This window comes from Rhinopithecus bieti, unplaced genomic scaffold (genome assembly GCF_001698545.2).
Source record: "Rhinopithecus bieti isolate Rb0 unplaced genomic scaffold, ASM169854v2 scaffold_20362, whole genome shotgun sequence".
Lineage (NCBI taxonomy): Eukaryota > Metazoa > Chordata > Mammalia > Primates > Cercopithecidae > Rhinopithecus > Rhinopithecus bieti.
The window spans coordinates 514,958-526,290 of record NW_016810160.1 but is presented as its reverse complement, the minus strand read 5'-3'; the positions used below and the strand labels follow the sequence as shown (position 1 = coordinate 526,290).

General features: G+C 38.3%; 1 protein-coding gene across 1 annotated transcript in view; it reads left to right on the top strand.

The window, feature by feature from the left end:
* LOC108541799 (baculoviral IAP repeat-containing protein 8) overlaps window positions 1-3,501 on the top strand; it is a 16,820-nt gene extending 13,319 nt beyond the window's left edge. The window contains 1 exon segment of the mRNA XM_017891470.1: window positions 2,608-3,501. Within this exon segment, the coding sequence (XP_017746959.1) occupies window positions 2,608-3,422 (815 nt within the window). The 3' untranslated portion in view covers window positions 3,423-3,501.
* The last annotated feature ends 7,832 nt before the right edge of the window (window positions 3,502-11,333 follow it).

The window sequence follows — 11,333 nt, the reverse complement described above, 5'->3', positions numbered from 1 at the left end:
ACCTTTTTTTTTTTTTTTTTAATGTCTGTGGACTACTGTCTAAGGCCACAAGATTAGAAGTTACTACAATACATGTTACACTGTTAACTTTTAGCAAACTTTACTTTTGTTGAAAACCTTGTACGTTTGGGATTTTAATTATCTTTTGCTATTAATAAGACCTTGTTTTGTCCAAATTAGAATTGGTATGATGGCTTTTAAAGGAACAGGATACACCTTTTTTTTTTCTTAACTACTTGTATATCTCTCTCTTTCTTTCTCTCTTTGACTTTGTCTCTCTTTGACTTTCCTTTTGCCTCTGTCTCTTCCTCTCTCTCTCTGCCTCTATCTTCCTCTCTCTCTCTCTCTCTCGACTCCCTTTTTGTCTGTCTCTTCCTCTCCGTCTCTTCTTCTCTCTCTCTCTCTTTGCCTCTTTTCCTCTCTGTCTCTTTCCTTTCTCTCTCTCTGCTGGTCTTTCCTTGCCTCTGCCAGCCGCTTATGCTGTGTTCTCTCAACCACCATATGTTGTGGGCAGGGGATCTAAAACAAGCTGGTCTGGGTTCCCTGGCTTACAGGTTACCTTTTGCCATACCTTTGAAACAAGAGACCTGTCCATGCTTCCTTCTAATGGCCAACCTACCTCTAATGCTGGCCAGTCTATCTTACACAAAGTTTTATGTTTTCCTGGTGTCATAGTACTCCATAGTCTCCCTTAAATCCTTTTGTTTTTGAAAATTTTCAACATAGTTCCTAGTGTGGTGGGCTTACTTTGTGTCTCACCCATATTTCCTCCAGACAAAACACCACGCTCACACCACACACACACCACAAAGCAAAGAATGGGTAAAAAGGGCGCACACACACTTTTGTACTTTACACCAAACCAAAATCAAAACCAAAATCAGAGTATCCAGAAATCCAAGTATCCAAAACTAAAACCAAAGTATCAAGCAATCCAAGTCAAGTCAAAAACAAAAACCAAAGTGCCGGTACAGGCACACACACCGTGGGTGATCAGGCCATGCTTCCACTCAAATGGAGTAGGCAAGTTCCCAAGACCAATCCTGTCAAGCAATTCAAACCAAGTCAAAACCAAAACCAAAGTGCCGATAAAGGCACGCCGTGGGTGATCAGGCCATGCTTCCACTCAAATGGAGTAGGCAAGTTCCCAAGACCAATTCTGTCAAGCAATTCAAACCAAATCAAAATCAAAACCAAAGTGCCAATAAAGGCACACCATGGGTGATCAGGCCACTCTTCCAGTCAAATGGAGTGGGCAAGTTTCAAAGACTAGTCTTACCAAGTTTTAGAAGTCCAGACTCCAAGTGCCCTTTCCTTCCCGGTGTTCAGCCACTGCATTGATCCTCCACGGGGGCCTGCCTCACACTGCTCTGGCGAGGCGTCCCACCGGGACAAATGCCTACCTGGGAGCACTCTCAGGATCCACGTCGCTTGGGCTGGTCGGAGTCCTCTGCAGGGATGTTCCACAGGGCAGGTTTAAGCCACCTAAGGAGCTGCCTCGACCTTCCGCCAATCGCCTCGCTTCCCGGTCAGGGAACCAAGAAATGTAGCAGGACAAGCGGCAGACAAAACTCAGACACCGAATTACAGAAGGAAGGCGTTTATTCGGCGGGGGACATCGGCAAGACTTTAGTCTCAAGAGCCGAGCTCTCCGAGTGAGCAATTCCTGTCCCTTTTAAGGGCTCACAACTCTAAGGGGATGCACATGAGAGGGTCATGATTGAATAAGCAGGGGGTACGTGACTGGGGGCTGCATGCACTGGTAATTAGATCAGAACAAATTAAGATAGGGATTTTCACAGTGCATTCCTATACAATGTCTGTAATCTATAGATAACAGAACCAGTTACGTCAGGGGTCGATCTTTAACTACCAGGCCCAGGGTGCGGCGCCTTGCTGTCTGCCTGTGGATTTCATTTCTGTCTTTTAGTTTTTACTTCTTCTTTCTTTGGAGGCAGAAATTGAGCATGAGACAATATGAGGGGTGGTCTCCTCTCTTACTTTAATATGCAGATTTAGGGCTATTTAGCTGACAACTGCCAAAGTAGTGAAACAAGTTATCAAGAACTTAAAACTCTCAGGTAGAAAAGAAAAAAAGGTCTTTATGAATCTATAAGATGTACTTCTATTGGCATGCCTAATACGTCTATGTATTTATGTGTTGTGTACACAATTTTTCACTACTGAAAATATACAGTGGAGCTCTAATTAATTGGCTTAAGACAATAAAAGCACTTGAATCAAATACTTTATCAGGTAAAAGGAAAAGACAAGTCGAATACTTTTTCAAGTTTATGTAACTTAAGTAAAATCTTTAATAAATAAGCTAGCTTTAAAATTATTAGAAATGTCTTAAGAATTGCCAGCAGGTTCTGGGTTACAGCCAAGGTGGGGGTGGGATGGGGTGAGGGTTGGTGGGGTGAGGGGTGGTACGAGGGCTTCGTTATTTCTTGCTGCCCGCTTCTGGCTTGGGGAAGTGGCAGGACCTTGGCAGCACCCCGAGCTGGCATGGTGCTAATCGAGGGATGTGAGACCCCAGTGGCTGGGGCCTGGCTGCAGAACCAAGTTGTCATTTCCAGATTGGGGCTTGGGCTGCACCCTCTCTAGGACCCTCCCCTTGTACCAAGCAGATTGTCACGGGTAGTTTGGGCCAGCTGTCCTGGCGTGGAATTTCCCGAATTCAACAAATCCTCCAAGAAATCCATCCATACGTGGCAGATTATGAAGTATGGATCACTACTTTTGGGATGTGGATATATTCAGTGAACAAGGAGCAGCTTGGAAGAGCTGGATTTTATGCTTTAGGTGAAGGTGATAAAGTAAAGTGCTTTCACTGTTGGGGGGGGTGGGTAACTGATTGAAAGCCCAGCGAAGACCCTTGGGAACAACATGCTAAATGGCATCCAGTGTGTAAATATCTGCTAGAACAGAAGACATGAGAGTGTATAAACAATATTCATTTATCCTATTCACTTGAGGAGTGTCTGGTAAGAACTGTTGAAAAAACACCATCACTAATTAGAAAAATTGATACCATCTTCCATAATCCTATGGTACAGGAAGCTACGTGAATGGGGTTCAGTTTCAGGGACATTAAGAAAATAATGGAGGAAAAAATTCAGACATCTGGGAGCAACCATAAATCACTTGAGGTTCTGGTTGCAGATCCAGCGAAGGCTCAGAAAGACAGTACACAAGACGAATCAAGTCAGACTCCATTGCAGAAAGAGATTAGTACTGAAGAGCAGCTAAGGCGCCTGCAAGAGGAGAAGCTTTGCAAAATCTGTATGGATATAAATATTGCTGTCATTTTTATTCCTTGTGGACATCCAGTCACTCATAAACAATGTGCTGAAGCAATTGACAAATGTCCCATGTGGTACGCCATCATTACATTCAAGCAAAAAAATTTTATGTCTTAATCTAACGCTATAGTAGGCATGTTATGTTCTTATTACCCTGATTAAATGTGTGATGTGAACTGACTTTAAGTAATCAGGATTGAATTCCATTAGCATTTGCTACCAAGTAGGAAAAAAAAATGTAAATGGCAGTGTTTTAGTTGGCAATATAATCTTTGAATTTCTGGATTTTTCAGTTATTAGCTGTCTTATTTACCCAATTGTTTTTACCGTTATTTAATTGAAACCCTAGACTAAGAAGAAGCATATTATAACTGATCACAATGTGTATTCACAGTATATTGACTTAATTTCTAAGTGTAAGTGAATTAATCATCTGAATTTTTTATTCTTTTCAGATAGGCTTAACGAATAGAACATTCTGTATATAAATGTGGAGATTAATCTTTCCAATCACATAATTCGTTTTGTGTGAAAAAGGAATGAATTGTTCCATGCTAGTGGAAAGATAAAGATTATTTTTAGAGGTTTGTTGGTGTTATGTTTTGGGATTCTGTCCGTTTTCTTTTAAAATTGTAAATATGTACTCATGTGAATGATTTTTTAAAGTGATTTTGCCATTTTTGGAAGGGTATTTAATGATAGAATATCATCGAGCCAACATGTACTGACATACAAAGATGTCAAAGATATATTAAGTGTAAAATGCAAGCAGGAAAATACTGTGTACAGTCTGAGCCAAATCAAAGCATGTATGTTTTTTATATGTGTAGAACAAAAGGTTTGGAAAGATATGCACCAAATTGTTAAATGTGATTTCGTTTGAGGGGGCTGGGGGGATGGGCCCCAGAGGGGGTTTTGTAGGGCCCTTTCACTTTGTATTTTTTTTCATTTTGTTTTGTTTGAATTTTTTTTTTTTTCTTTTTAAATGGAGTTTCACTCTTGTCACCTAGGCTGGAGTGTAGTGGTATGAACTTGGCTCACTGCAACCTCTGCCTTCCAGGTTCAGATGATTCTCCTGCCTCAGCCTCCCATGCCTCCTGTGTAGCTGGAACTACAGGCACCTGTCACCATGCCTGGCTAATTTTTGTATTTTCAGTAGAGATGGGGTTTCCCCATGTTGACCAGATTAGTCTGTAATTCCTGACCTCAGGTGATCCACCCACCTTGGCCTCCCAAAGTGCTGGGATTTCAGGCGTGAGCCACTGCACCCGGCCCTGTTTGAATTTTTTAGAAGTATGTATTACTTTTGTAATCAGAATTATTAGAAAGCATTTTACTGATTTAAAAGCTTAGACATGTTCAAAGGTCTGCAAAACTACTGAACACTCAGCTTTAGTTTTTCTAATCCAAGAAGGCCGGGCAGTTGACCTTTTTGGTGCCAATGTGCAATTTAAAAGATTTTATGTTTTTCTTGCATTGTGGATGAAAAATATTTCTGAGTGGTGGTTTTTTTGACAGGTAGACCATGTCTTCTTGTCTTGTTTGAAGATAAGTATTTCTGATTTTGTAAAATGAAATATACAACATGTCACAGATCTTCCAATTAATTAATAAGGATTCATCCTTAATCCTTGCTAGTTTAAGCTTGCCTAAGTCACTTTACTAAAAGATCTTTGTTAATCCAGTGTTTTAAACATCTGTCAGCTTATGTAGGTAAAAGTAGAAGCACGTTTGTACACTGCTTGTAGTTATAGTGATAGCTTCCATGTTGAGATTCTCGTATCACCTTGTATCTTAAAGTTTCATGTGAGTTTTTACCATTAGGGTGATTAAGATGTATATAAGGCAAAATATTAAGTCTTTCCTTTACCTAAGTTTGCTTTCTTGACTAGTAATAGTAGTAGATATTTCTGTAATAAATGTTATTACAGAATGTAATAAATGTTTTATATATATACGTGTATATATATGTGTGTGTGTATATATATATATATATATATATAGAGAGAGAGAGAGAGAGAGAGAGAGAGAGAGAGTCTTGCTCTGTTGTCCAGGCTGGAGCACAGTGGCACAAACTCAGCTCACCACAACCTCTGCCTCCCGGGTTCAAGTGATTCTCCTGCCTCAGCCTCCTGAGTAACTGGAACTACAGGCACACGCCACCACATCCAACTAATTTTTGTATTTTTAGTAGAGATGGGGTTTCACTATGTTGGCTAGGCTGGTCTCAAACTCCTGACCTCGTGATATGCTCGCCTTGGCCTCCCAAAGTGCTGGAATTACAGGTGTGAGCCACTGCGCCTGGCCAGTTTTTTAAATATATTTTTAAAAACACTTGAATGAGAGTCAGTAGAGTGTAAACTAGAAGTTTAAAAATGCTTCATAGAATGCCCAGGGTTTACATTACATGATTCTCACAACAAACCTATTGTAAAGGTGAGTAAGGTATGTTACTGCAGAGAAAACTTTGGGAGCAAAACTGTAAAAAATTATATTTTTGCTGTATTTTCTAAGAGAAAGAGTATTGTTATGTTCTCCTAAACTCTGTTGATTACTACTTTAAGTGATGTTGACTTAAAACATTGCAAATTTAAATAAGAGTTTTAAAAATTAAGTAATGACTGCCCTGAAAAAAAATTGCCAGCATACATTTTTGTTTGGATTTATTAATCAAGCAATTTTATACTTATCCCTGTCAAATACCATAAGGTGTCAAAATTTGGCATGGGGTTACAAAACTATAAACCCAGCCCAAAACAGAATGATCTTTGCTTGTTTAATCTTTAATAAATAAGACATTAATATTGGTTTAATGAAAATAGCTACATCTTGCATTATTTAGTAAAATTACCATAACTTCTAACCTTATGGCTTTATGCAATCTAGTCCAAAGGCAGGAAGGAGGTTTGTTTTGGAAAAGGACTGTTATAATCTTTGTTTCAAAGCTAAACTATAACTAAGTTCCCCCCAAAGTTAGTTCAGCCTATGCCCAGGAATGAACAAGGACAGTTTGGAGGTTAGAAGCAAGATGGAGTCAGCTAGCTCAGATCTTTTTTGCTGTCTCAGTTATTGCAGTTTCATAACTTTAAATGATGGCTATCACAGTTTTCATAAATAATCTAGGTAAACAGTTAAAATAAAATAATTAGGTAAATGTAATGGGATAAATATTTGTGGACAAACTCGTCATAATTGAGAATATAAAGTTAAATTAAATAATAAGTATTTCATTATTCGGGTATTTTCCAAGAAAAACATATTGTAGAAAACCATCTTTCTAAAAAAAAGTGTCTTTTAATTTTTATCTAATTCAAAGTGTATTGAAAAGTTATGTATAAAACAAGGTAAAAGGAATGAGGAAATAAGGGAAATATAAAGAAAATTATAGAAATAAAGTGGTATTTTTTGGTAAGAAAGCTTAAAGAGAAATAATTTTAGGAAAGAAAGAATCTTGTATGATAAATTTTGTCCTAGAATAAAGTGACTGGATAAGAAAGGGATGTTCAAAGCTATTTATGACAAACCCACAGCCAATATCATACTGAATGAGCAAAAGCTGGAAGCACTCCCTTTGAGAACTGGCACAAGACAAGGATGTCCTCTCTCACCACTCCTATTCAACATACTATTGGAAGTTCTGGCCAGGGCAATCAGGCAACAGAAAGAAATAAAGGGTATTCAAATAGGAAGAGAGGAAGTCAAACTGTCTCTGCAGATGCATGAATGTGTATTTAGAAAACCCCATCATCTCAGCGCCAAAACTCCTTAAGCTGATAAGCAACTTCAGCAAAGTCTCAGGATACAAAATCAATGTGCAAAAATTACAGGCATTCCTATACACCAATAATAGACAAACAGAGAGCCAAATCACGAGTGAACTCCCATTCGCAATTGCTACAAAGAGAATAAAATATCTAGGAATGCAACTTACAGCGGATGTGAAAGACCTCTTCAAGGAGAACTGCAAACCACTGCTCAAGGAAATAAGAGAGGAAACAAACAAATGGAAAAACATTCCATGCTCATGGATAGGAAGAATCAACATGGTGAAAATGGCCATACTGCCCAAAGTAATTTTTAGATTCAAAGCTATCCCCATCAAGCTACCATTGACTTTCTTCACAGAATTAGAAAAAACTACTTTAAATTTCATATGGAACCAAAAAAGAGCCCATATAGCCAAGACAATCCTAAGCAAAAAGAACAAAGCTGGAGGTATCATGCTACCTGACTTCAAACTATACTACAAAGCTGCAGTAAACAAAACAGCATGCTACTGGTACCAAAACAGATATATAGACCAAAGGAACAGAACAGAGGCCTCAGATATTACACCACACATCTACAACCATCTGATCTTTGACAAACCTAACAAAAGCAAGCAATGGGGAAATAATTCCCTATTTAATAAATGATGTTGGGAAAACTGGCTGGCCATATGCAGAAAACTGAAACTAGACCCCTTCCTTACAACTTATACAAGAATTAACTCAAGATGGATTAAAGATTTAAACATGGCCAGGCGCAGTGGCTCATGCCTGTAATCCCAACACTTTGGGAGGCCAAGGCGGGTGGATCACGAGGTCAGGAGATCGAGACCATGCTGGCTAATATGGTGAAACCCCGTCTCTACTAAAAAATATAAAAAATTTGCCAAGTGTGGTGGTGGGCACCTGTAGTCCCAGCTACTCGGGAGGCTGAGGCAGGAGAATGACATGAACTCGGGAGATGGAGCTTGCAGTGAGCGGAGATCATGCCACTGCACTCCAGCCTGGGCGACAAACAAAGACTCCGTCTAAAAAAAAAAAAAAAAAAAAAAAGGATTTAAACATAAGACCTAAAGCCATAAAAACCCTAGAAGAAATCCTAGGCAATACCATTCTTTACTAAAAGATCTTTGTTAATCCAGTGTTTTAAACATCTGTCAGCTTATGTAGGTAAAAGTAGAAGCACGTTTGTACACTGCTTGTAGTTATAGTGATAGCTTCCATGTTGAGATTCTCGTATCACCTTGTATCTTAAAGTTTCATGTGAGTTTTACCATTAGGGTGATTAAGATGTATATAAGGCAAAATATTAAGTCTTTCCTTTACCTAAGTTTGCTTTCTTGACTAGTAATAGTAGTAGATATTTCTGTAATAAATGTTATTACAGAATGTAATAAATGTTTTATATATATACGTGTATATATATGTGTGTGTGTATATATATATATATATATATATAGAGAGAGAGAGAGAGAGAGAGAGAGAGAGAGTCTTGCTCTGTTGTCCAGGCTGGAGCACAGTGGCACAAACTCAGCTCACCACAACCTCTGCCTCCCGGGTTCAAGTGATTCTCCTGCCTCAGCCTCCTGAGTAACTGGAACTACAGGCACACGCCACCACATCCAACTAATTTTGTATTTTAGTAGAGATGGGGTTTCACTATGTTGGCTAGGCTGGTCTCAAACTCCTGACCTCGTGATATGCTCGCCTTGGCCTCCCAAAGTGCTGGAATTACAGGTGTGAGCCACTGCGCCTGGCCAGTTTTTTAAATATATTTTAAAACACTTGAATGAGAGTCAGTAGAGTGTAAACTAGAAGTTTAAAATGCTTCATAGAATGCCCAGGGTTTACATTACATGATTCTCACAACAAACCTATTGTAAAGGTGAGTAAGGTATGTTACTGCAGAGAAAACTTTGGGAGCAAAACTGTAAAAAATTATATTTTGCTGTATTTTCTAAGAGAAAGAGTATTGTTATGTTCTCCTAAACTCTGTTGATTACTACTTTAAGTGATGTTGACTTAAAACATTGCAAATTTAAATAAGAGTTTTAAAATTAAGTAATGACTGCCCTGAAAAAAAATTGCCAGCATACATTTTGTTTGGATTTATTAATCAAGCAATTTTATACTTATCCCTGTCAAATACCATAAGGTGTCAAAATTTGGCATGGGGTTACAAAACTATAAACCCAGCCCAAAACAGAATGATCTTTGCTTGTTTAATCTTTAATAAATAAGACATTAATATTGGTTTAATGAAAATAGCTACATCTTGCATTATTTAGTAAAATTACCATAACTTCTAACCTTATGGCTTTATGCAATCTAGTCCAAAGGCAGGAAGGAGGTTTGTTTTGGAAAAGGACTGTTATAATCTTTGTTTCAAAGCTAAACTATAACTAAGTTCCCCCCAAAGTTAGTTCAGCCTATGCCCAGGAATGAACAAGGACAGTTTGGAGGTTAGAAGCAAGATGGAGTCAGCTAGCTCAGATCTTTTTTGCTGTCTCAGTTATTGCAGTTTCATAACTTTAAATGATGGCTATCACAGTTTTCATAAATAATCTAGGTAAACAGTTAAAATAAAATAATTAGGTAAATGTAATGGGATAAATATTTGTGGACAAACTCGTCATAATTGAGAATATAAAGTTAAATTAAATAATAAGTATTTCATTATTCGGGTATTTTCCAAGAAAACATATTGTAGAAAACCATCTTTCTAAAAAAAAGTGTCTTTTAATTTTATCTAATTCAAAGTGTATTGAAAAGTTATGTATAAAACAAGGTAAAAGGAATGAGGAAATAAGGGAAATATAAAGAAAATTATAGAAATAAAGTGGTATTTTTTGGTAAGAAAGCTTAAAGAGAAATAATTTTAGGAAAGAAAGAATCTTGTATGATAAATTTTGTCCTAGAATAAAGTGACTGGATAAGAAAGGGATGTTCAAAGCTATTTATGACAAACCCACAGCCAATATCATACTGAATGAGCAAAAGCTGGAAGCACTCCCTTTGAGAACTGGCACAAGACAAGGATGTCCTCTCTCACCACTCCTATTCAACATACTATTGGAAGTTCTGGCCAGGGCAATCAGGCAACAGAAAGAAATAAAGGGTATTCAAATAGGAAGAGAGGAAGTCAAACTGTCTCTGCAGATGCATGAATGTGTATTTAGAAAACCCCATCATCTCAGCGCCAAAACTCCTTAAGCTGATAAGCAACTTCAGCAAAGTCTCAGGATACAAAATCAATGTGCAAAATTACAGGCATTCCTATACACCAATAATAGACAAACAGAGAGCCAAATCACGAGTGAACTCCCATTCGCAATTGCTACAAAGAGAATAAAATATCTAGGAATGCAACTTACAGCGGATGTGAAAGACCTCTTCAAGGAGAACTGCAAACCACTGCTCAAGGAAATAAGAGAGGAAACAAACAAATGGAAAAACATTCCATGCTCATGGATAGGAAGAATCAACATGGTGAAAATGGCCATACTGCCCAAAGTAATTTTTAGATTCAAAGCTATCCCCATCAAGCTACCATTGACTTTCTTCACAGAATTAGAAAAAACTACTTTAAATTTCATATGGAACCAAAAAAGAGCCCATATAGCCAAGACAATCCTAAGCAAAAAGAACAAAGCTGGAGGTATCATGCTACCTGACTTCAAACTATACTACAAAGCTGCAGTAAACAAAACAGCATGCTACTGGTACCAAAACAGATATATAGACCAAAGGAACAGAACAGAGGCCTCAGATATTACACCACACATCTACAACCATCTGATCTTTGACAAACCTAACAAAAGCAAGCAATGGGGAAATAATTCCCTATTTAATAAATGATGTTGGGAAAACTGGCTGGCCATATGCAGAAAACTGAAACTAGACCCCTTCCTTACAACTTATACAAGAATTAACTCAAGATGGATTAAAGATTTAAACATGGCCAGGCGCAGTGGCTCATGCCTGTAATCCCAACACTTTGGGAGGCCAAGGCGGGTGGATCACGAGGTCAGGAGATCGAGACCATGCTGGCTAATATGGTGAAACCCCGTCTCTACTAAAAAATATAAAAAATTTGCCAAGTGTGGTGGTGGGCACCTGTAGTCCCAGCTACTCGGGAGGCTGAGGCAGGAGAATGACATGAACTCGGGAGATGGAGCTTGCAGTGAGCGGAGATCATGCCACTGCACTCCAGCCTGGGCGACAAACAAAGACTCCGTCTAAAAAAAAAAAAAAAAAAAAA